The sequence below is a fragment of the Platalea leucorodia genome (genome assembly GCF_965183815.1).
Source record: "Platalea leucorodia genome assembly, chromosome: 1".
In the NCBI taxonomy this organism is placed as follows: domain Eukaryota; kingdom Metazoa; phylum Chordata; class Aves; order Pelecaniformes; family Threskiornithidae; genus Platalea; species Platalea leucorodia.
This window is the reverse complement of record NC_138823.1, coordinates 120,954,196-120,981,625: the sequence shown is the minus strand read 5'-3', so window position 1 is coordinate 120,981,625 and position 27,430 is coordinate 120,954,196. Positions and strand designations below refer to the sequence as shown.

The 27,430-nt window shown below is 40.1% G+C and overlaps 1 protein-coding gene across 1 annotated transcript in view; it reads right to left on the bottom strand.

Moving 5' to 3' along the window:
• The window catches only part of CPNE4 (copine 4), a gene marked incomplete at both ends in the record, with an annotated part of 194,027 nt that extends 168,847 nt beyond the window's left edge, over positions 1 to 25,180 (bottom strand). The window contains one exon of the mRNA XM_082307141.1: positions 25,001 to 25,180. Within this exon, the coding sequence (XP_082163267.1) occupies positions 25,001 to 25,180 (180 nt within the window). The remainder of the gene's footprint in view (positions 1 to 25,000) is intronic.
• Between the last annotated feature and the right edge of the window lie 2,250 nt (positions 25,181 to 27,430).

Here is a 27,430-nt window from a genome sequence, read left to right as displayed (position 1 = left end):
TTATCTTTAAGACTAGTAAAAGACTATTACTTCTAAGATGTTGGTTGGTATGAAGCCACAGGATTTGCAATTAAAGTATGCAAAACCAGAATGGAACAGTGCTGTGTGTGTAAATTATGCATGCTTCTTATTAAATCAAATCCCTTTAACTCCTCCTCCCCCCCTCCACTTATTACACAACTTGTCATCTCTTATTTACATCCCATATGATACACAACCCAAATAAAGAGGGCAAACATCCACAATATGTGCAGGAAAGGGAGACATTTGCATTTAAGACATGAATATGTAGTAGCAGGCAACACATTCCAGATACATATTTTAAAAGCAAGACTGTTTATTTTGACAAGCTTATTGCTAGAAATGCCACTACGTGCTCCCCCCATGCCTCACAGCATGGAGTTGGTGCTCTGACTGAATACACAACACCCATCTTAGAAAGAACCGAGATCCTGCTAAGCCAGTTTCAAAGGCACGGACTGGAAAGGAAGCCACAACACTGGCAGGTGGAAGCAAGGGAGTCTTGGGACAGAGGAAAAATCCATTCATCGGATTCCTTCTTTCCTCCTCCTTTATTTTTTTCCCCTTCTCTTTGCTCACTGTAACCTCTCCATGAAATTGGAGAATTCCTCTGAAAAACTGGCATCTGCGGGAAAAAAAGTACCACTTCTGAAATTAAAACTGAAAACCACTGGCTTTGTTTCTGCAATCAAAATAGGAAACCAGTCTTCAAAGGAAAGAAGATAACCCTCTTCTGCATTCCTCTCTTTCTTTTTTTTTCTCCTCCTTTTTTTCTCTGGTTTTCTCTCAAGCAAATGAGTAAGGCCCAAAAAGATAAGGTTATTAATTGGGATTTAAGTAAGCTTTATTCAGTCCCTTCTATTCCACAGATTTCTTGTGTAACCTTGGGCACTCACTTAGATCACCTATTCTTGGATTCTACATCTATACAAAGAGCACAACAGTATTTCTCAGCCTCACAGAGGTGATACAAGTATAAATAAACTAGTAAACAAATGTGATGTGAGCGAGGTAGATAAGCTAGACAGACAAACAGAAAGACCAGCCTTTTGGTCAAGGCACTAAACTTTAGAATCCAGGCTCTGTCACAATTCTCAGTTCTGTTTAATTCTTAATTCCTCATCCACTGGTGCAAAGGAACGGTGCTTCCCTTCCTCTCTAAAACGCCTGAAGAAATTAAGAGAGTTTGGGACATAGCTGGCCCAAGCTTAGACAGGAGATGGCTTGCTTTGCTGTTGTAAAAAGGAAATGTCAATTTTCCCATTGCGTTTTTCAAGCTTTTATATAAAAATGTAAAAAAAAATCCCAAACACATACTTCTCTCTCAGCCAAAATGTTGCAACATATGGCTGCTTGAAAGGCACTCAGTAGTTTTCAACTTAAATGTATCAAGAGAAGTGTTTTCCCCTCAAATCTTTTAAGACAGCAGCTTCCTCACAAGTCCCCAGCTCCCCCCGCTCACGCACTTTGCTAACACTTTGTGAAATGCATGAAAAAACAAATATTCTGTTTTCCACTCCTCTGTTTTGTTTTTCTTCTACTTGGAGTTGATATACACTTAGAGCTCCCTCTCCTCTTTCTTTTCCCCCCTCTCCTTTCTACACATCTACATGTTATTTGCAGCTTTGTCCTGAGTTTCTGAGCAGCTGCCTAGAAACAAAATTAGTTAACAGCAGTTATCACAGTCAAATATGCTAGGCTTCGAGCAATGGGACTTGTAACATTCACCAGAATGAAGGAACCGAAGAGGTTATTCTGGACTACTGCATGATCTGGTCTGTGCAGTGTGCAGTAATTTTTCTTGTGACAACTCTACAGAACTTGTCAGATGTACTAGAATTTTATAAGTTTTTTTGTTGTTGTTGCTGTTGTTTTTAACTACATAAAACATCACAGATGTCCATGGTGTTTTATGGAAACAAACTGACTCTCAACTGCATGACATTCACAATATGAGTTTCTTGTTTGTTTTTGTTTATTTCATGCAAGGACAACAAAGATGAGATTTAGAGAAGGGGCTGGAATAGGAAAGACATGGTTTGCATAGGAATGCAACTGAATGGTTAGTTGAAACATAAGCAAAATTGTATGCACACTCTTTTAAAATGTAAATTCTGCTAGGCTTATTGCCTGATCAGAATCCAAAATAATCCAGTCATCAAAATAAGTAGTTTAAACTAATGACATCTTATACTCTTTCCAGTTTCTAGCATCCCAAAGCAACTCCCATTCTTCAGATGTGGCTTTTCAGAGCTGTTTTCAGTTGAGGCAACAGCCCCTCACCCTGAACTCCAACAGACCTCAGTGGAAGACATGGTTATTCAAGAACAGTGACAGCCAGATCCTCCACATCTGTGACCTTGAGTATTAAAAAGGACTACTGTGTCATCTTCACCTGGCTTACCCCAGATATACTGTGCTAATAGCGGAAGCTACATTGACAAGGCACTAAACCCCAAATACAGTCTTCCATTGTAGCCATAACTTCAGCATGCAGAAAACCAGCATCTTATTGGGAGAGCATGGCATGGTACTTACACAGATAGGCTTGTGGCACTCTGCTCCCCAAAAGAGACAAAAAGCACTAGTCTGAATTATTTAAACTTTCTGGCCATCAAGAGAGAAATGTTGTGCTATCAGCTGTTGAGCATCCTTAAGAGAATAGCTTGGCTTCAGAAAATTTAGGTCATGCCACTGATTTCATATACACCTTATTGTGTCTTTCGTCATTCCACTTAAGGAGTTTCAAACCATGTCTGACACTAGTTGTAATTCATCTTAGATTCACTGACAGTTGCTTGCTAAATTAATGACCCAGAATGAAAAGTATACAAAGCAGCCAATACCATGTCGAATATGTCAAGACATAAAAGCCAATACTACCTATAAAACCAGAAGACAACACCACGATTCAGGAACATTTTCTCTCTACAAGTTATGAATTCATAGTTAATAGTAACAATGTCATCGTAGAAAGACTTGCATTTTTAATGCTTTTAGGTGAATGAATATGCAATGTGGCTGACAAGGGGCTACACTGTGACCCTCCCAGACTAGGAAGGGTGATTACATATATCTTACGAGCATGCACAAAAGGAAACAGGCATTTGTGGTTGAGGTGGTCCAGTTCAACTGATGGTGCACTTACATTAGTGCTTTAATTCAGTCAGCATTGCAATTTTCAAGCCAGCTGCCTGGTCATCTCTTCTTACTATGCATTTGTTGACATTATGGTGCACACAGATCCACACTCCTTTCGCATGACATTACACTGGAAGATACACTCCAGGAGTGGCCCTGACACACTTCAGCCACTCATGGACACCCTGTGTCTGGCACTAGATGAGAAAAACTAGAGCTACAACTAAATAAAAAAAAAAGAAGTCTAAAAATACATAGAAGAGCGTGGATGTCTGGTTCTCAGCACAAACTGTTTTGCTTTACAGATCCACTCTTATTGGACTATGTCATTTACTAATACTAATACAGCCTGAGGGGTCAACAATGTCAGCAAAAGCAACTTAAATTGGAAAGAGTCCTAATTTCAAAGATAATTTCTGAGCTACACAGGAAGGGTCCTGGGTCAGCCCAGCTGAAACAGACTTCTGTGAAAACAGAAGCATGGAAAATGAAATCTGTTTTGTATTTTTCTGTGACAGAGTAAGGAGAGACGGAGCCTCACAATTCTGTCCATCCACAAAGTCCTCGAGCTATGTCTTTAGATCCAAATCACTGCCCCAGTCTCCTGGTGCTGCTCACGTCACTGAAGCTGGAACAAGGACTGGGGCTAAAAGGTAAGGATGGCTTCTGTGCATTGAGTGATGCGCTGGAGAGACAAGAGATACCAAATACTGAATAGGCAAGATCAGCCCTTGGGAAATAACAGGTCCTGAGCTGAACTAATGAGAAGGTTACCTGGGGCTGGGTTCCTGATACTGATGAAAGAGATGCAACTTTAATAAAGATTGGGGAATTTCTGCTTTTCTGGATAGGAAAGGTATCTGATGTGGCTTCACCAGGGTTTCTAGTGCATACAGAATACTCAAGGGAACTTCACAATTAGTTTTGTGAACTGACAAATAAGGCCACAGGGTGACACAGTCCTACCCTGCAGATACACCACATTCCCTTCTTTTTATCATAGAATCATTAAGGTTGGAAAAGACCCTTAAGATCATCGAGTCCAACCATTAACCTATCACTGCCAAGTCCACCACTAAACCACGTCCTCGAGCACCACATCTACCCGTCTTTTAAATACCTCCAGGGATGGAGACTCAACCACTTCCCCGGGCAGCCTGTAACTCCGTACTTCTGTACTCTGTACTTCTTTTTATTTCAGTCTGTTTCACAGTACCTGCAATTCTGTACACCGCAGTAACAGAAATCCTTCCACAGCTTTTGCTGAATCACGTATTTTTATATTAAACACTGTACAGCATGCCAAAAAAAAAGAGAAATGGAATTAACTGAAGTACCATAAAAATAGTAAGAAACTCCATAAGATTTCAACTGTTCTTTGTGGCCAAAGATAATGAAAACTTTTAAGTTTTCTTACGCAGATGATGTACAGAATCTACTGTTATAGTCAATTAGACTATCAAACTAGACCAAAGCACATAAGCATATGCTACAAGCAGAAAATCCTATGCATGTAGCAGGGCTGCCTAAATACCTTTACAGGACTTCTTTGGCACTAAATTTACTACCTGTAATGAAACTCTTACATAATCTCAGGGTGAGAAATAATTTTGACGTAAGAAACAGATAAGGTAAGGAGAACAAGTTTCTTAATGTCACTTTCTCAGAAAACTGGGAGACCTTAAAACCATTAGAGAGTATGCAATTGAGACAAAATTAATTGAGATTTCACATGTTTCTAGACCAAAATACCTCCCATTCATCTAAGCATTCTGTTATCGCACTGAATGGGACGCCAAAAGGAATGCAATTTCAGACTCTTGGCAGCAGAAATTCAAAATCCAGGTAAACAGTAGCTAGGAAATATACTAGCAGTAGCAATTCTTATATAGTCCCTTTCCTTCAGCTCATAATAACCTCCTGTCACTCTAAAACTTGCAAACACAAGTTAAAATACTTCACTGTCCTATGAAGAGTAAACCTGCTGACTTGGATGGGACTATTCACAGTAATAGCATGGACATCAGTGCTCCTAACTTGCAAAAATCAAGGACACATCATTCATTCGGACGATTTATAATGAACATAGACACTTAAATGATATAACACAACAAAACAACAAACAGTAAAACCCATGATAAAAAAAAAAAAATCTCTTCTGGGGAGGGAAAAAGGGATCAAATGGTATCACTAGTCAATATCTACAATAATTGCTCTATTTTTTCAAGTTTTTCCACAGGGAAAAGAAAAACAGCCTAAACCCAGACAAGCCTAACCCACCCCAGGCCCGTTCTCCCACACAGCACCAGCAACTTCCCGTCCTCACTTCTCCGGAGCTTTGCAGGATCAGGTTTGTGCACAGCCACAAGCTGAACCAGATCCGGGAAATGACCCGGCACAGTCCACGAGAAAGTGAGAGCACGCTCTTCCCCACAGTTACTACTCAACTAGGTCATTTCCCCACAGCAGGACCCACCACAGTGGTACCAAAATAACCTCACAGAGAGGGTACAGGAGAAGCGGCTCTTCAGAGACCAAGATACAAACCGAGCCACAGAGGACATGCCACCACTTGGTCACGCAAAGTCACTGTTCTGCAAACACCAGTAATTGTTTAAGGGTGAAAGCCGTCCCTTACTGAAGGCGTCCCTAAAACAGGGGACTTGCCACAAATCGTGTGGTCACAGAAAAATGCAGCCCATTGATGAAGCACCATGTGAGAAAGCCCCTTAGCTAAAGGGAAGCTTCCTTTCTGCAGTCAATGGGATGTCACTGCATACACACTGATTCATGCACACTGAGCTAAGAGTGTGCGTAAATGTTTGCAGGATCAGTATCAAATAACCACATTCCTCTTCAAAAGCTCTCTATATAATCTGCAGGAAGATTCAGACCAATTATATATTTCATGACTAATTATTCTAATTAAACTGACTGGTAGCACATTAGTGATTCAGACAGAAAACAAAATATTCAGACTTTACGTTCTCCTCCTCCACGCTCCAGTGAAATCTCTAACGTATCTTATGAAGTTTTATTTCTTTCAACTCAAAGGCAAAACTACACTGAGCTTTTCCCCAAATAAATTATATCAGCTTCCTCCAGCCTCTTCTAAGAAATCCACCCAGTATGGGGAGACGCTGATGCTGTTTAATGTCATCCTCACTGTTTCAGAGTTCCAGTTTATAAAATGTTTCTATATTGGCGTACACTTCCCCACACCATCTCTGAGCACCACCGCAAGTAGTTGCAAACTGTTACCCTGAGCTGCCTGTTGGCAGCTTCTCACTGTATTGCAGCTATTGTATTAGACAGGTTCTTGCTGGTGTTTCACATCCCAGTGAATTTCCAGCGACTTATTGACTCACCGCTATAGCCCCAGCTGCTTGCAATCCCGTCTGTGTCTGTCTGCAAGGGGCTGCCTGCTCTATGGAGAACAGGAACAAGAAACCCTGTATTTAGGACAGCTACTACCTCTTGCTGAGAATGGACATCCCCACATTTTTGTACTTTTGAAAACAAAGCTGAGGAAGGAAATGACTGTCTTGTGTCACTTTGTACAAGTAAAGCATCAAGGGTCTTTTCCAACTTTAACGATTCTACAATTCTATGATTATATCCTGTATTTGCATAGGGCATTCCAAAAACATCCAGAAAGTTTTCATGAAAGCAAACGACGTATGGTTCAAAGACAAGTGCTCAGGGTACTAATTTCCAGAACAGAGATTACCTGTGCAGCCACAGTTTCTCTTTTTGCCTCTGAATAATGATAAGCCTTAGTTACACGATGATTCCCTCTTTCCCTGCACCTCATCCCCACAGGTCTGCTGTCTCACGTGGGGCACAGGGCAGACCGTACTCCCAAATGGAGTATTGAATATAACTAAAGGATTGTTTCTTCCCCTTACCCCCTTTTACCCTGGACAAATCAATACACATAATTTACTGCAGTGTTTATGAATGTTTTACTGATGGCAACACTTTCTTCAAATACTGAACTGACATGGCACAATTGACTACTTTTACACGCCTGTATTTTCTTTTGAAATTTTTAAATGTCTTCCTTTTAACCTAAGGAACTTCTTCTATGCATAAGCAAAAGAGAAGAAATCCATGAAATAAAATGTTTGACAAATCAAAGGAGCCTAGATTCATTTCTTTGTCTGGGTGATATTCTTAAGATGGCTGGCCTTGTAAGACCAATAGAAGATCACGATCTGCAGCTAAATGTGATTGGGAATTGGAAGTACTTCAAAATCTGAAGAGCTCAGCACCGCGCTGTTCAAATCAATTCTTCACCAAGTACTCAAATAAAATAAAAAAAAGAAGAATTTAAATTACCCTACAAGGTGCTGGCCCAGAGTTCCAATTGCTTCTAAAATAAGATCCAGGTGCTCTTAAAAGTCTAAAGCAGCCTTTTAATTTTAAATTGCTCTTCACTGCATGTGCCATGAATACTGATCTTTAAAAAGCATGCCTAAATCAAAACACTCCATGCTGCAGAATAATTGTTTAAAAAAAAAAAAAAAGCTGCAACAAGATAGCCCTGGCCCATTTAAGTGACAAGCCATGTTTAATATCTTCACTAAGCAAAAGATAGCAAAAAAAAAAAAAAAATCCATGTACATTTTGCTTTTTTTTCCCCAATACTCCAAATAAAAACTTTCACTCCATGGTAAGCTACTACTTCACCTCGGCTATATCAGACTTACTACTACTCAGAGGCCTATCGTTATGATTACCTATATTGTGATAGCACCTAGAGACCTAGATAAGGATCTTACTATCCTTTGCAAATAAAGCAGAAGAGGTATTTCCTGCCCCTAAAGGCTTACATCTAAGTAGTTTATAAACACAAACAACAGTGCAGCAAGCAATTGGGAAAAAAAAGTCACCAAAGCAAAAGGAATACTTTAGGTCTGAGTTTGCATACACATATTTTTAGAATAAAACTGCAATTTGTGCAATTGGATATAAGGTCCCTGCCCTGTTGGGGTTTAAAAGATCACCTTTAGCCGTGATGGTGAAGAACATGTCCATTGCACCTACACCTACTGGAATCTGCCACATAAAACATCACTCTGCAGACACACCATGACCAAACACTTTCACCCAGAGATATTGCAACTGCTGCAAAAAACCAAGAGTATCCCACACAAAGAGTATCCATCCTGGTATAAACCTCAGTGAAGTATGATCTCACCTGAATGATGTGCCAAGATTTGGGTCCCATAAGGTTATTCCAACTGAGAAGGAAAATGGGTTAGAAGTCAGGTAGCTTTGATGCAACTATTTTAAAAAATTCATAAAGAAATCAAATGACCAAAGTTTTTCCTTCTTCACAGCCATAGATGTCCTTTAGACAATTCTCAGATCCAAAAGCCTATTGTCTAGGCTTCGCTTGGCACCACCCACCACTGCTCTTGAGGCTGTATTGAAGTTTCCATGCTTACTGCTTTTTAGATGCAGCAATCTCATTTTGATCCTACATTAGTGTCTCTTCCATCTTATCTTGCCTTCCTCTTCCTCCCATTCACACATACATACAATCCCCAAATATAACTAGCTTCAGCCCTTCCAGCCAGATCATTCAGGACTTTCAGTAGCTCCCTGTTTGGGCAGAACAAAGTTTCTCAGAGCTGCCATAGAAGAACGCTCATCACAAAGTAAGGTGTAGCCTGGGATTTTTGAACACTGGCTGAAGGCAACACAGAGCTGTAAGGAAATCAACAATTGCATTATGAAAAAGCTCAAACAACTGCTTTTGGAACAAACTAATCAATCATAAACATTTATCTTCAGAATTATGTGAGACACATCAGCCTTCCTTTGTATTTCATGCAACCGCTGGCACAAAGCTGACTTCTGAATGACAAACACAGTATGTAACTTGGTCAGCAATTTACCAACCGGTTCTGCATACATGTTATACGACTGCCTCCTTTCCAGCTTTTCCTCCCCACATCTGTAATGAAAGGAAAAGGAAAAGGCAAGCAGATGGTCAGTAAATTATGTATTCTCAGTGCAAAGATCCCCAGGAGAAGCCAAATTATACAACAGTTCACAAGAGACATCGAGATAAAAGTGTGCGCTCTTTAAATAGACTGACCTCCAACTCCAGCTGAAATCAGCAGAAAAAGCAGAGTGATACAATGAAGAGGAGGAAAAAAATAATTAGCCCACACCAGCTGTGCTCCAGTTAAATGGATAAGAGCACATGGCTGCTTTGAAAGAGGATATACAGATGGAAACAGGCATACTATGACAATGTAAACTCTGTGAACTCTATCACTGTGCCAGAATCTTATGTAAAAATATTCCCAACTGATACAATTAAATGTATTCAAAAATATATGGACTTCCTTGGTTTCAAAGTTTATTAAAGATGCATGTATTCCTTGGGGTTCTTGGTATTAGCCTTCCAAAAATAACACAAACATAAACTACTGATGCCCAGCTTAGCAGAGAATACGTACAGCTCTTCTACATCATAAAGAAAAACTTCAGGCTTTTGAATTTTTCCTTAAAGTGTAATAATGATCCGTTTCATTCTTTAACTCCAAACTATGTGAATTGGAAAGATTTCCATCATAAAAGAAAAGCTCAGAGGCAAAAATATTATCTACTTGAAAGAGCTACACTAAGCGTGTTCTTTTCCATTACAACTGCGACTTGCAACCACCTTCTTTCCCACAGAAAGCACAGGCACCTGAAGGTCAAGGACATGGCCACTTTAAATCATGGCAACATTAGATGAATCCTGAAAAGCAAGGTCTATAGAAAAAAATAAAAAACCAAGCACGCAAGCCCTGCAAGCACTTTATTTTTGGTGCCAATACTGCAATTTGATGTTGAGCAGCAAATCCACAACCAACCAAAATCTGGGCAAAAATCTCTAGAAGTTAAAAACTTGCATCACATATAAATTGAATTAAAAAATAACGCGTTTGTGAGGAATTGGAGCTGCATGTAGAATTTTAACTTTTGTTAAGTCTAAGTCTCACTCTCTACCACAGGATTAGTTATGATCAACAGTTTCCAATATTATTAGAGAATCTCATATTCCCAGTGAAAAATATAGGTTATATATACACAAAAAAAGGAAAATTTGGCTGTAGCATTTTGGATGTGACTTCTTCACAGAGCTATTAGGCTAAACATGGGACAGTATCAAGTAAGTTCCACGATCCTAAGGAAGGAAGAAGGGCCACTCCTTACAAAATACATGAATAGCTTCTTTATTTAGAGAAAGATTAATGCAAAGATGGTCAAGGAACCACTTTGGGATTTATATTAAACAACCAAGGAAGTAAGCAGGCAAGCATAGAGCCTTAAACAAAATTAAGCATGTACTGGGCTGTAAACAGGCTACTGAAACATGGGATGATAACTGACAACATAAAGGCAATAACTTTAAACACAGAAACAAAGACATAGGAATTTGTGTTGTATATTCCTGTGCAGAATAGGAAAGACACACGCATGGCAGCTGGCACGTCCAATATAAGCTAGAGAAGTGCAAATACGGTTTTAAAACAGCAAATGTCACTGTCAGTAAAAACAGTTTCTGCAGCTGGGTGGAATCCAACGGGCAGCCAGGGGAGTAAGGCTATTGAAACTAGTCCAGCTCACGTGGCAGTGACAGCATAAGCTTTTAAGATTACACAAGTAACAAGGCTACAGCAGACTAATCAGTCCTCAAACAGCATTTAAAGTTAAATACAAGGTACAGTGATCATCATAATGTTTCCCTGAAGAAGCATATAGAAGTGATGTAGTGCACTTGGTTCTACACAAGCAGCTGGTTTTACACCAACGGCACGCATGAGCTGGCTGATGCAACAGTATGGCAATGAGTTTTTCCAAACATTTGAAAAACAAAAGCCCCAAATCTCATATTTTTCCCCCTGATTAAGTATATCATGACAAATTCAGATTACCACAATGGATAGTTTTCTGCTTCAAAAACACAATGTCCTGGGTTGATGGTGTGGAATAAAAACTAAGCATCTCACAAAATGATAAGATTTACCTCAGGTAGTTGCAGTTAATATTTCATGATGAATTTCAACCTGAATTATAAAGAAACTGGCTGAACAATACACTGTAGGCCTTTGAACAAAGAAATTATTGATAGGGATAGCAATGATTCAAGTTCCAATGACTTACATGCTCTTCTAGAGGAGATTCTTCAAACCAAGAATTGGCTTATCACATATTGTTATTTTGCCCTCTTCAAGTGTGACATTTTGAACAAAAGGCAGATAAATTTGTCAAGCCAGATCACCTAAGCAACCTACACCCAAATAGTACAGACTTTGTATAGACTGTCCATAGTGCCCTGAAATTTTCTTAGCAAGTAAGCACCTTTGTAGAGCCAGGATTGGTAAAAGCATTTTGCTTTGCTGTCAGCAGCAGCGGTGCAGTGGTGGTAGCAGCCACTCCAAGCCCTCTGCCAGGAACAGGGCATTTTTTCAGCCCTGTTGCTTTACTCCGCTGAAGTAGTCTCCTACTAGCTTACACATGCTACTGTCTGGGATCTTCTTTTGGAGAATGCAAAGGGTAGTAAAAGAAACAAAAGCAGAAATCATGATTCTGATGTTTTACTCGGACGTAATCTTAGCTTCCAAAGAGAAAGCGTGAAATGCCTAAAGCAAAGCTGCAACAAAAGCACAAGAACACCATTTCAGGCAGTGAGGTGGTCTGCAAGCTGTGAGCTGATGGGCAAAAAGCCCCTTTTTTGACAAGTAAGATTCAAAAGAGACAGAAACCTACTTTTCATGAAGCAGCCACTGCTTTTTTAAATGGAAATCAGGATGGAAGGGATTAATTTATCTAGAAATACACTCTGGCTTAGTAGTATGCTTTGTGTATGCTCTGAGCACCCACCAGCAACACATACAAGATGAATACCACAAACTATACAAGAAATCTCAATGCAGAGTTATGCAGGTAATTGATGCAATGTGGCTCTGCTTGGATTTCATGTTTTTTATATGCAAAATTGTAAAGTTTTCAAGGGGAGAAAGAACAAAAAAGTCAATCCATTCCATTTTTTTAAAAAATGAAACAAACTCAGGCAAAGACTGCGAATACCTGTTAACAGATAAGGTCAGCACATCTATATGGAAATGTAGTTTGGACACTTCAATTCTCAGTTAGATTCCATGGAGTCTATATTCTGGCCTGATTACAACACCACTAATGCGATATATTTTTAAGTTACTACCAAACATGAGGGAAGATGAAAAACGATAGTTCCAGTGAAATTGCTTTTACTTTCCTTTGCATAAACTTAAACTCCACTAATTCATATCAACAGCATGTTCTCTTGTTATGCACTGGTTTTAAACCAAACCAGCTTAATGAATTTGGTATCCCTGGTCAATCAATATTTGAATAGAAGACTTTTCAAAGAACATTCGCAGCAATTCAGACTGTTTTTCTAAAACAGTTTTCTCAGAGTTTCATAACTGCTCTTTCACTTCAGGAAACAATTCATGTTAGGCCCTAAAACCCCTTCCAGTAAAAGCAGAAGGAGTTCAAGTTGCTGACAATCTCTCAGTCCCATTCTGATGCTAGAGGTTAAGAATTGGTGTACCGAATCAATGAAGTGAATTATCTACTTAGAAACCAGCTCCAAAGATTCCTGTTTACTGTAGCTTTATCACAATCTGTTGGACTACTAAAGTCAAGTCAGGCTTAAAATCTGTCCTGGAGATGTGTGAAGTTTTTGTATCTGTAATAAATAGCTCATGAAAGGCAGGCATATCACTGAGCTAATCTGAAATGTGCCTGCCCATGATAAAAGCAGCCTTAGACTCTTCATCCAAATTTAAAATATTACGTATCTGATGGATAGATAATTAAACTGCACGGAAAGAGGGCAAAAGAATCAAAAACGTATTTTTTTGAATGTTGGGCTGCTGGTGGCAGTATGGTAACTCCTCCCATGCAGAACTATAGCATTTTTCCTTTTGGTTGATGCCAAAGAATACTCAACACAGTCAAGATATGCTTAATGCTAAACGTAGTGATAATGCATCCCCCCACTTCCCAGATTGGGGCTGGATTTCTGCAAAGTTCTCCCTAAGGCTGTTCAGCCACATGAGCTCCTGGTATTCTGTGCTACCTCTTCATATCAGGAATCAAAACTTTTTTGTTGTTGTTTTTAAGTAGCAGTAGCATTTCTCTAATTATTTCTCATATTTGTATTATCAGCTCTTTGGTTTCCTTTACTTGCTGAATGCCTCTGAAAAAGCTCTTCTGAGGATCTATATCTGCAAAAACCTAGTAAAGTATTGCAAGAGAAAACACATCCCAGCTTTTATTTTACCATCTCTGTTTTCATTCCTGAGTGAAAGGGAGAGACGGAGAGAAAGCAAGCTCTTTCTTAAGCTCATCCTTCATGGCTGTCAGTTGTTTTATCTTGACCTGCAAGGGAGCCACAGCTGAAGGCTTCCCGCCACCTGTACATTCTCAGTCCACGTTACCTTGTCTCTGCCCCACAGGGACACATGAAAACAAAGATAACTGTCCCCTTTAAGCACCTCTACATGATGAGGCCGTAACTCTGCTTAAAGGCTGTCCTTACACACTTGTGTACAGAAAAGCTCAAGTGTCCTTTTTTGTGCAATCAGGGATTACTGCTACAGATTTTAGAAAAAGCCTGCTTTCTTTCTGCAGTAGAAGATAATAATCACTCTCAGCTAGCCGTAGAAAAGAAGGTATTTGCAAACCCTCAGATCTATTCCTGACCCTCTGGATAATATGAAGAATACTACTAATAAACACCATACAGCAATATTCAGTCTTACAGGTGTGACAGACAACTTCATATCTATTCTATAAACATATAAATTGTGACAGATTACTAAGCCAGTTATCCAGTGTTAACAAAGCAGTGGGAGCACTGTAAAGCCTTCCTTTTCCTGGTATCTTCCTCAGATAACTTTGAAAACATTTTGAATGGTCTCATTTTTTTCTTTTGTCCTTTTTACTCTACTTATACAACAAAACGACAAGGATTGACCTGGTTTAAAAAGTAAATGTTAGAAAACTCTTGTTTTATTAATGTGACTGAGAGCACTGTTTAAGAGTCACAGCTTTCGCGGAAAGTTATCCTGAGAAAAAGTTGTGAAAAGTTAGTGAAGCATAAATTGAGAACCATCAAATAGACAGCATGGCTAAAGGCAGTATTTGCAAGCATGTCTTAGGATCATTAGATATACTGATGAAACTGCAATAATAAGAGAAATATTCACAACTGGGGAGAAGGGGAGGAAGTAATTCAAATGCCCTGTTTCTGAGGCAAAAAAATCCTTTTATTAATAAAAGTCATATATTTTGTCAGCCATAGTATTTTGGCCAAATGTGATAAATACAAGAATAAATGAGAACTCCTCCCAGTTGTTTCTTGATATTTCATGTCTGCAATCAAATCACTCAACAGTTAAGATGAAGGCAAAATTTTCAGGCAGCTTAAAACCATTCAAGGTGTTTCTACCAGCAACAATACACAAATGTTTGCAAAGGCATAGAGAAATCTGACAACTGAGCACCCAGCCCAGTCCCCTCCTTCACAGGTACAAATGTGAAGGCATGTGCATGGTGCTGCTTGCAAAAATACTGATACACACTAATTGAAGATAGCCGCTGGAGTATAGTTATACAGAAATTGTTCACAAGAAATGAACAGAGTTCTTCAATTATTTCCACAATCCCTGATCCACTGGACATTGAAACAGGATGTAAACAAGTACAGATTTTCATCTAAGCTACTACAGTATTAAACTGATTTTTAAGCAGGTAACTATTTCCTAACATGGAAAAATGACTATGTGATTCCACAAGTCTTTTGATTCTTTTTTCATTTCCGTGGCTCTCCCAGAGGCAGACGGCTCCTGGAAATTGGTCCCCAACAGCAGATCTTCCCAGTAGAGGATGCTCCAGGCCACAGGATCAGGGAGAGACCATGTAGCTTTTACCACCTGTCTATATAGTGCTCCCTCCTGACTTCCCAGGAGTAAGCTTGTTTCTGTTCATTTATATAAACTATGAGAAAAACCTCTTCACTCTGCCATGATATGACGACAGGGGACCTGAAGAGATTTAGTTGAACAGATACAGCCAGAAGCCAGCCTCCTGCTGCTGCTGTGGCAGGGGATCCCTCAGCTCTGGTAGAGAGGAAGCAGCCAGCCCAAACATGACCACTCTCACTAAGAAGAGAGACTTCTACAATGCAAGTTTTCTCTTTCTCTCCCTTGCATATGCATTACGTTTCACAAACTGCATTACAGAGGCAGAAATTACTGTTTGAGCTAGTGGAACATTATGATAGTTCATATATATTGACTCACAGTGACAGTATTTGACTTCAGTTGAGACAACCTGTCTGATTCAAATGAGTTCAAGTTTAAAGACTGGTTGTTTTAAAAAGACAGGAATAAAAGCACTGTGGCCATGTTTAAATACTGAAACAAGGAAGAGGCTCAAGAGAAAGCAGCAGTGATGAATGAGATAAAGGCAAAAAAGAGTTACTATAAAATGGATTTAAAATAAATAGTCACTTATTACTACCTGGGGTGTAAAAAGAAAAATCTCATCAAAACCTAATGATGTTCATGTTTCTGAACTAGGCACAGGAGGAAAAAATTCCCAGTACCAGCTTCTAATCAAATATTTGCCAACACAAAAGATTTACAGCCTTTAGTTTTCATACTTACGACTTTCCATAAGAAGTTGAAAAAGACTTGGGAGAGGAGGAGGGTTGTCTTTCTTTTTAAAAAGGAGGGTAATATAAAATGCAATTCCAGGTTTTGGGTTTATGCACATATGTTCGTAAAAATGTACTCAGTGCACTAGGAGCTGAACAGAATATTACGAAAGCTGTCCTGTAGGATATGCAGGAAAACTTCACAGTAGATTCTCTCCTGCCTTGACTATAATGGAATGGTCTTTCAAAGAGCAGGTACTTTTAAAATACATGTGTAAGGCTGAGAATTTACAAGGAAAGATACCAACTCTGTTTTTCTCAGAAGACAGCTGGTGATTTGCTGTCAGCATCAGGGCTCTCCTCTGCTTAAACTGTTGTAGAACATGACCATGTCCATGTGGAGAACTTTTCTTTTTCCTGAAAGAGTTAATGACAGGAGCTCTTCAACAGGCAAACCCTTGGAACAGAGGATGCCTCCAAAATATGAAGGCTTGAAAAGTAAAATATCGCATTAGATGAATTCAGGCTGAGAATGGACTGAGATAAAGTATTCAATTAGCCTGCAGCCTGACCCCACAGATTTCCAGTGCTGTTTGAGAAAGATGAGCTGTCTTTGTCATTCGCACCATACAGAAAGACTTCAGGGAAATTTACCAGCAGCAGAAAGCAGAAGCTAAAAGCAAATCTCGGCAGCAACAGAGGTTGCCAAGTAGTCTTGAGCTAGGAAGCACTCATTATCATCAACATACACTTAACAAAAAAGGAGAAAGTACAATACTGAATTATGAGGATACAATAGGCTATAAAGGCATATACACAGGCACATTGCTGTGGTGTAAATAAAATCACAGCTTTCTGTTTGACGAGTTAGAACAAGAAGGGTCTAATGGCACCTGAAAAACTCTTAGAATCATAGAATCGTCTCAAGGTTGGAAAAGACCCTTAAGACCATCGAGTCCAACCGTTAACCTATCATAAGGTCCATCTATACCATGTCTTCAAGCACCACATCTATCTGTTCTTTAAAGACCTCTAGGAATGGAGACTCAGCCACTTCCCTCGGCAGCCTGTTCCAATGCTTGACCACCCTTTTGGTGAAGAAGTTTTTCCTAATATCCAACCTAAACTTCCCCTGGCACAGCTTGAGGCCGTTTCCTCTCGTCCTATCGCTTGTTACTAGGGAGAAGAGACCGACCCCCACCTCGCTACAACCTCCTTTCAGGTAGCTGTAGAGAGCAATAAGGTCTCCCCTCAGCCTCCTCTTCTCCAAACTAAACAACCCCAGCTCCCTCAGCCGCTCCTCCTAAGACTTGTGCTCTAGACCCTTCACCAACTTCGTTGCCCTCCTCTGGACATGCTTCAGCACCTCGATGTCCTTCTTGTAGTGAGGGGCCCAAAACTGAACACAGTACTCGAAGGGCAGCCTCACCAGTGCCGAGTACAGGGGCACCATCACCTCCCTGGTCCTGCTGGCCACACTATTCCTGATACAAGCCAGGATGCCATTGGCCTTCTTGGCCACCTGGGCACACTGCTGGCTCATGTTCAGCTGGCTGTCAACCAACACCCCCAGGTCCTTTTCCTCTGGGCAGCTCTCCAGCCACTCCTCCCCCAGCCTGTAGCGTTGCATGGGGTTGTTGTGACCCAAGTGCAGGACTCGGCACTGAGCCTTGTTGAATCTCATACAGTTGATTAACTTAAGCATCATCTTCTAGGAATACTCCTTGGGAAATGAATGCAGCAGGACTGCTCCCATTTCTTTTTAGGTCCAAAGGTCAGTAATCAACACGTGCGCTAACAGATCATCACCTGCAAGATGTGCAGGGCACAGATCTGTGCACAAGACTAAGTGGTCTAAAAACCTGAAAGATATGGGCAGTAGGGGCCAATCAACTAGATTGCCAGGTCCAAGTCAGGAATGGTAAGATCTTGGCCACATGGTGGCTTAATGAAAAAGAATCTCGTTGCCTTTCTTTTCTGATGAAGGTCTTGATCATTTCAATTAAAGACTCAATTCTTCCCCATTGGCTTTCAACAGCCAAGATTTGCATGAATCCAAAGGTATTTACAATAAATCTAGTAATTCTTTAAAGACTTTGTCCTAAGCTTTGGTCAGAGAAAATGCAGGTAGCATTTCCAATTATCAGCTCCATTCTACATCTAGAAGAGAAGAAACCCCAAATCTGCAAATGAATCAGATGTTTCTTTACGAGAGGACCTAATTTCAAAATAGCTATTCAGTGAAAGCACCTCCCTGCCACCCAGTTGTGCATAATCTGATACAAAACATCTCATCGGAACTTTGTAACTCCCTTTCTTTGTCAGAGAAAAATCTTCATAAGATGGTATGTTCATCTTACTCCTACCTCATTAGTTACAATTAATTTTGTACAGGATGTCTGTTCACCAAGTTGAAATCTTAGAGTGAAATCAGAAAAAGAATATCTAGAATCTGCTCTAGCATTGACTAATATTAAAAAAAAAAAATAAATAAATCGCAAAAGCCAAAAAACATCCAATAAACCAGCCCATTGTGAAAGGCTTGCAGCTCTTTAAAGCACAGAATAAATCCCAAATCACTGCTTGAAAATCTCTATGGGAATACAGCAATAGCTTTTGGCACTGCATCCCTAAAATGTTCTGAAATAGACGGGGTTCAAATAACCATCCAAACTAATCCATGTTCCTTGATGGGATAGATATGCTTAATCTTCAAAATACAGGACATAATAGTTGCCTTCTTATACAGTCATAGACAAATCATAAGACTAAAATCCTAAATGACATTGAGAAAATGAATAGGGATTTTCACAGTGTCTCCTCCAATACAGGAACAAGGGACTTAAAATGAATCCGCAAGTGGCAAGTTCAAAAAATAGAAGCAATATTACTTTATTCAACAGCTACTTAAGCTGCAGAACTCTATGTCCCAGGATATCATGAAAGTTTATTCTTTAAATACAAAGACATTTAAAATTATTTGAACAAAGTTATGGAAGTTAAATCTACCAACATTTTTTCATTACAAAGACACAAACCCTTCTTTAAGAACTCCTTGAGTTGCAGATCGCTGAGGGCTGTCAGAGCAAGCTGGAAAGACACTTTTATATTTTCCTGATCTCACACTTCTTCACTGTCACCAACTAGCAGATGAGAGATGGTGTTAGACAGCCCTTGATTCTGATTCTGTATGGCTGCTGGTGGTGGTAGCTCTTGCTTCTGATTGTTAAACTTTCAGTTCCATCCAAATGCTTCCTCTAGTACTCTGTTCATCTACATAAACTGAAAAAGATGTATTTATTTGGGTTTATTTATATATGTACATATAGATATATTTTCTCTTCACAGTGCTTTTGTAGTTATTTTGGAACAGTTTGGGAGAGGCATGGAACATGTCAACCCACAGACTCCCCTATTTCATGGCTGGTTGGCTTCTGCGGTGGGCTGTAACAGCCACAGATGGATAACATGAGAGAGACTTTTGGGTATCTATGGAAACAAGTAGCTGAAGTCTGCCTCAAGGTCTTCTCTTCAGATCCTTTCTCCATGCTAGGAAGGGGCAGGGAATCTCCCCCACTCTCCAACATGCAGAGGAGCAAAATGAGGCAGCAGGTGCTTGGAATGGAAATTGGGAGCTGAGGCAAGAGAGGAGGAGGAAGGAGAAGGATGCTGGAATTAATTCAGAAATAAAGCAAAAGAGAGTGCAAGACTAAGGGAAAAAGCAAATAGAGAAGAAAAGCAAGACTGTGTCCTTCCTGTAGCTTGATTCCTAGGTAGCCTGTTTAGTAGGCTCCACCGGTATTCTACACATTAAATAGTTCAATGTATTTCCAAGCTAACTGGTCTCTGCTGTCTGTTTGCATGAAGGTCTGTGTGGACGTGCAGGGTTAGTGCTCAAAGCAAAAGAAAAAAAGAAAACCCAGTTTTGTTTTTTTAATCATGCCAAGCTGATTCTTGAAATCAAATGTCATGCTAAGTGACAAGTGAATGCCTTTTATTTTAAAAATGCTGAAATGAAAAGTTGTGGGTTTGCACAACACAGTTTTATCAAGACTCACTGAGTTTCACCAAATTTGTGATCTCAGTCAACGTTTTAATGAAAAAACCTATCTCAGTAAACAAACCTATCCAACCAAAAAAATTTACCCAATTCCATCAACATGAATTTTAACAGCTGCATGTTGTCTTTGGGTGCTGCTTTATTTGCTCTGCAGTTACTTCAAGTTTAATAAAAACTTAGGAGAAAAAGCAAAACCTCTGGCTGTTCAAATCCACAAGATAGCAGATATTGTATGTCCTGCTGCAGAAAGCTATGAGTACGGCTACAGGAAGCCCTCCCTGGTTTTCAAACACAGCTACTGTCTTCCTAAGCTCCTCTTTTCATAGTTACAGGCATCACATTCAGTCTGGCTCCATCAGGCTATATTACACCTCCTGATCTCATATAAGTCTCGTATGACCAGACACAGCTCAGCAACTTACCCGACTTTCAAAATAACATGTGGACTTGCCATATGTAGATAACAACCTGTGAACAGGCACTACTTTCTTAGGAATAAGAAGTTAATGAGAATTCCAGTGCTAGCATGTCTCGGCTGAAGACTGCAGTGCTATAAGCAATTAATATTTATTACACAAGGACATTCACACTGCAGGTGGGTAAAATAATCATTGGAGCAAAGGAATTTATCGTGTACCTTTGCCTGATTCCACTACCCCATTCAGCCATTCACCATCTGAAGCTTAGTCCAGTAATTAAACTCCTTGAACACATTAAAATAAAAAAAAACGAGGCAGCCATCAAATTATTATCTTAAACAAACAGTTTAAGAAGTACAACATTTGGCCCCCCTGCAAATGTACCTGCCTAAAACTAAGGCCAGAAGAGCTAAAATTCAGCCCCAGATCAGTAAATTGTCTTTTAGTCCATATGGATAGCATAATCTTAAATTCTGCTATATCACACCCTGTCATCTCAGGCTAAAAATACAAACTTCATATGAGAGAAAGAGTGAACTGCTGATTTTCCTGGGAGACACAATATATCATTTTAATTCTAGACTGGTGGAGATAGTGCTTTTCAGAGAGCATCAACATATATACACAGAGAAATGTTGGGGGGAGGTATGCATGCACATTTGTGCATGTGCGCATGCAGGTTTGTTTATAGGGAAACATCTACCCAGACACGAAGAGAAAACCAGCAAGCGTATCGAGGCCAGAACTGAGGACGGCACTGAGACTTCTTTGAGTACTCGTTCATGTCCTGCCTGTGTTCCTAACAGTTTCACATCTGAGGAGTAACGTGGCCATCGTCAAATGACCCAGGGAACTACAGGCCAGTCAGCTTCACCTCAATTCCTGGGAAAGTGACAGAGCGGTTAATCCAACCATTTCCAGGCACATTAAGGATGAGAAAATCAGGAATAGTCAACATGGCTTCACCAAGGAGTGAAGTGAGAAAAGGAGTGAACTTGAGAAACTTCTATGATGGCCTGGTAGATGAGGGGAGAGCAGTGGATATTGTCTACCTGGACTTCAGTAAGGCCTTTGACACTGTCTCCCATAAGATCCTCATAGAGGAGCTGTTGATGTATGGGATGGATGAGCAGACAGTGAGGTGGATTAAAAACTGGCTGACTGGCCAGGCCCAGAGGCTGATCATCGGCAACGCAAAGTCTAGTTAGAGGCCAGTAACTAGCAGTATACCACAGGGATCAATACTGGGCCTAGTCCTGTTTAACATCTTCATTAATGATCTGGATGATGGGGCAGAGTGTACCCTCAGCAAGTTTCTAGATGACACCAAACTGAGAAGAGTGGCTGATATGCCAGATGGTTGTGCTGCCATCCAGAGGGACCTTCACAGGCTGGAGGAACGAGCTAACAGGAACTTCATGAAGTTCAACAGAGGGAAGTGCAGAGCCCTGCCCTTCCAGAAGAATAACCCCATGCATCAGTACACACTGAGGGTCATGACCAGCTGGAAAGCAGCTTTGCAGAAAAGAACTTGGGGGTCCCAGTGGACACCAAGTGAAACATGAGCCAGCAATGTGCCCTTGTGGCAAAGGCTCATGGTATCCTTGGCTGCATTAGACAAAGTATTGCCAGAAGAGCAAGGGAGGTGATCCTCCCTCTCTACTCAGGACAGGTGAGGCCACACCTGGAGTACTCAGGGGGGATCTTACCAATGTATATAAATACCTGAAGGGAGGGTGCAAGGAAGACAGAGCCAGGCTTATTTTCAGTGGGCCAGAGGCAGTGGGCACCAGCTGGAACATTGGAGGTTCCCTCTGAACATCAGGAAACACTTCTGTACTGTGAGGGTGACCAAGCACTGGCACAGGCTGCCCAGGGAGGTTTGTGGCATCCTCTTCCTTAGATATATTCAAAAACTGTCTGACACAGTTCTGGGCAACTGGCTCTAGGTGTCCCTGCTTGAGCAGCGGGGTTGGACCAGATGACCTCTAGAGGTCCTTTCCAACCTCAGCCATTCTGTGACTGAAAAAAAACAAAAACCAAAAAACAAACAAAACAGAAAACCAATCACATTTAAAAAAAAAAAAAATTAAAAAAAATACATATATGCCATTTCCAATCTCTGGAAACAGCACCTACATGCTCTACAACAGCATGGATATTTTCATTTTATATTTATATGTGCGGGTGGCATAATTTACAGAAACAAACACATACGCACGCACAGTACTGCAGAACTGAAAAGAAAAAAAATTCTCCTCAGGCTGACATGTTTTATCAAAATCTTCCAGAGACAAATATGCACAGATTTCTCACTTTCAGGGATTGTCTGCATCTGTAAAGTGAATCCATCACGTCCTAGCATCTCTAATAGCATGCATAATGCAATCCCATCAACTTAAGCCCACCAGCTTCAGCTGCATCTGGCCCACTAGAGGCTGTGCAGTCAGTCCTCTATACCTTCCATACATTTTAAAAGCACCTACTTGCAAGAGCACAACCATATACAGACCACAACCTGTATTTCAGACACTTTCAACCCAGCTGCTCCCGGTTCATAAATCCTCCACGCAACCAGAATATGTGATCAGTACGCATGTTCAGTAATACCTTTGCTTTTTCAGTAATAATTTTGCTACAGTCTGTTAGGACACATCCAACCTCCAGGGGGTTTAAGGTATCTGGAAATTCAAGACAAGTTCGTGAAGTCACTAAATCCATAGATGCAAAAGTCTTAAGTTCCACTCCTCTTCCAGTTGTCATTTAGTAATTTCCATGTTGAATATACTCACTTCACAGGTAACTAGATTTTTTTAAAAATTATTAGTCTGTCTGCTGTCTCAGGTCTTGCTGGATCATTGATTGTCATCAGCAGAAGATTCTTCCAGCCAATTATGTCTTCAGCGATACCTGAGTGATGCTGCTCAGTTTAACTCAGCAATTGGAACTTAATTAAAAATTCTGCTGAGAATGTGTGGGCCAGAATAGGAAAAGGCTCAGCATGTCAGAGCTGTATTAGCTCTGCAGCACTGATAGGAACATGAACTAATAAAAACTTTTTGTTCATACTAAAATGAGTACCCTGGACTTTCATTAGACAGTAGGAACAACTGACGTAAGATGAGAATCGTATCAGTGAGCATATCTGTTCTGCAAGAATTACTCTATTAAGACAATCACTTTCCAAATTAAAAACCTCATCAAATAAAGGGAATCTCCATTACAACATAAGAATATATAATTCAGAGCTACTTACTCTGCTCATAACTGGCCACAGACAAACTGTGAAACGCACTCAAAGTTATTCAGAGAACTGAAATGGCCCAAAAGATTTCAGTCTGTTCTTTCCAAACAGGGGCGTTTTGACCTTTAATCCATTGCTTGGTTAATTTCTACTATTTGAGTGATTACATATAGTGCAGCTAAATGCTCCTTTCTACGTGGCTAGCTAGAATTACCCTTTTTTTGGCTAACTATTATATCACCTTAAATTTCAATTACATGAAGATGCTGATTTTGTAGCATGTATCATGAGAATTTTATTTCTACTTACAGTGTGGTTTTCTACCAGGGACCTATCCACAGCGGTGAACTAAGAAAAGAGGAAGACTACTGCCAAAAAACCTTAGTTTGCTATGCTGGTGCTGACCCTGCACTGGAAAAAATTTCAGAGGTCCATAGGTCAAAACCACACAATTGGAGTAACTGGAAGAAAACCCTCAAAGACTGACTGACTTGGCTGAAAATGCTAAATTAAAAAAACTCATCAATTTAGGATTTTGCTATCTGCATATGCTCACAGCTATTATTATTTTTATCTTTTGATAGATAACGCAATCTTATTCTGAATGCTGAAGCTGTTGAAAAGAAAGAGATGAATACTCACTCAAAATAAGAACTGGATTTAATACATTCCTAATTTTCTCATGCATACTTTCCATTAAGACTCACACCCTTAGCTTGATTAACCACAAACACTCAAGTGTAACTTTTAAGTAAAATAACTACCGAGATTTAATTTAAAATATCATATTCTATTCTAACGTGCATGTGTCTAAGACATCCTGTTTCCATTTATCAATCAAATGGTTTCTAAGATGAGGTAAAATAACCCAAAGTGGGATTTTAATCAAACATGCAATCTGCAATACAAAGCAAATCGATAAGGCAAATGCATTAGTTTAAGTTACTAACTTCAACTGTGAATCCAACTGTAATGCTCAAAATTTGCAAATCACACTACTCTGTCACCAAATTGCTTGCCAACTAGTAATAAATACTCCTCTCTCCCACAGCATTTTTCTTCTTTAGATTGGAAAGCATGATGGTCACTATCATTATCTCTGCTATTATATAGCTTTTATGAAACAAGAGGGCCTAAAGGGAAAAGTTTTATGATGCTTCATTCTTTAATCATCTTCATTTTAAATCTAGACTCCAAAGAGAAGTTCAAAGTATCATTAAGAGTCTGATTCAAAGTGTGTTAGTGTTAACAGAAAAATCTCCCTTCTCTCTTACAAGATTATACCACAGCCTTCAAATTGCTGCTTCTCTTTATTGTTCTTGCTATTTGAATTTTGCCTCAGTTTCTTTTTGCCATCATAAAGCATCAGAAGAAACAGTTTTATTTTATTAAAGACTCACCTCAAACCACTGGCCATGCGACTGCATTTTAAGGATGACACAAGGATCTGGTTTTGAGAGGGCATCCCTATCCGATATGCCTTTGCATGCAACTCGCAGCTCCACTTTAGTCAGGCATGGGCTGTTAAAAATTCCCAGGGTATTGGCTGCTGATTCATAGATGTTGCTCATTTTCTTCATTCCTTTTTCTGAAAGAGAGAAAAGGTGCATTAAGAACAATGCACACACAGTACAGTCCTTCCTTCCATGCAGAAGCCAACACAATGTTCTGCTAGTCAATGGGACCCTATAACTGTGAACAAGAGCCAGAGCAAGAAGGGAAAAAATAAAATCAAAGGAATACCTATGGAAGAAAGAAATACATCATCTCTCATGTTTAGAAATATCATATCATAGAATCATAGAATACCAGGTTGGAAGGGACCTCAAGGATCATCTGGTCCAACCTTTCTAGCACAATCTAGACGAGATGGCCCAGCACCATGTCCAGCTGAGTCTTAAACATGTTCAATGTAGCGGAGTTAACCACTTCCCTGAGGAGATAATTCCAATGATTGACTGTTCTCATTGTGAAAAATTTACCTCTCGTGTCCAGCTAGAATCTCCCTGGGAGTAACTTGTACCCATTACCCCTTGTCCTCACCATGTGATTCCTTGTAAAAAGGGAGTCTCCATCTTTGTAGCTCCCCTTTAAGTACTGGTACATGGTGATGAGATCACCTCTAAGCCTCCTTTTCTCAAGGCTGAACAAACCTAGCTCTCAGCCTATCCTCCTATGGCAGGCTTCCCAGACCCTTGATCATCTTGGTGGCCCTTCTCTGGACCCCCTCCAGCCTGTCCACATCTTTTCTGTATAACGGGGACCAGAACTGTACACAGTATTCCAGGTGTGGCCTGACAAGCGCTGAGTAGAGTGGGATAATGACTTCTTTATGTCTGCTGGTGATGCCCTTTCTGATGCAACCCAGCATCCTATTGGCCGCCTTGGCCTCAGCAGCACAATGTTCATTCCTGTTGAGCTTCCTGTCCACCAAGACCCCCAGGTCCCTCTCCACAGAGCTGCTCTCTAGCCAGGTGGATCCCAGTCTGAGCTGCACTCCTGGATTATGTTTTCCCAGGTGCAAGACCTTACACTTGTCTTTGTTAAACTTCATAAGGTTCTTGTTAGCCTACTCTTCCAGCCTATCCACATCTTCCTGCAGGGTGGCTCTCCCGTCCAGAGTGTCTACTTCCCCACTCAATTTGGTGTCATCTGCAAATAAGTCAACTTCAGCATGAAACTTTCCACCATGCCCCTGAACTCTGGGGGTGAACTATGATCTTGACTTCCAGCTCTGTTCCTGCTTATAGAGATACATTTCCCCAGGCCAAAGGACAGACAGGGTGGTAAATTCTGAATTTCTCCTGACAAATACCTTATTCCAGTAACAAGGATAAATTAAATTTGTTCAGCACTCCTTCAGTCTGCTTTTATTTCTCCATACTCCATTTAAAAAGTATGCACTTCATCTTAGACAAACTTCTTATGTAAATGCCATAGAAGGCCCCTTTCATATCAACCTTAAATTCCAAAATACATTTCACTCTCTATTTCCACACTTACTACAGAAGATTACCTCCTCCCATTCCTGAGCAAGTAGTCAGGATTGATGGTCTAAGCAGAAGGGCAGGATATTTATGCTGGCAAATCTTGTTGTTATACAGTGTCTGCTCTTTTGGGTCAGGAATCACAGTTACATGAACACAGATGGCTGGAATAGTGGGAACCTCTGGCCCTTACTTCATTACAAACACTACCAATCTTGCAACTTGAGCCTTGGCTCTCAACAGAAGCAACAAAAAAATATTTTTAACACAGCGTTTAGCAAAAATCACTATATGATCATTTTTGCCTCAATAAAGAATACGGGAACACTTTAATTTGCTCACTTGTTATGAGCTTCACAGTCTGACCCCTAAAAATTTGTCTCCTAGTACAAGGATTAGCGCCTTCACCCCCCCCTTACCCCATCCATAAGAGCTGCAAAAAATTAATTTCACACTTTTAGAGGGCAGATTTATTTTACCAGATTATCAACAGATTTTTTTGACGTCTGTTTCAAGCGTCTTCACTGTCTCTTTCACAACATCCCATTCTCAGGGGTTAAAGATTTTTGAGAACTGTTTTGATAAAAGTTAAATTTTGGCAGTTTGGAAAGGAAAGTGAAGTTTTCTTTCCCCAACTCTGAGAAGTTAAAAATAAAAACAAAAACCACAAAACCACACCTTCAGAATATCCAATTTCCCTATGAATTATAAAGGCAAAAATAGAAAGGTATTTCTAAATTCAGAGTAAGAAGATTTGGCAATGCGGTGTGGATCTCTAATATATACAGATAAACTTCAGGAATGTAAGTCTGAACGATGAGGCAGGTGAGCTGCTCTCCTTGC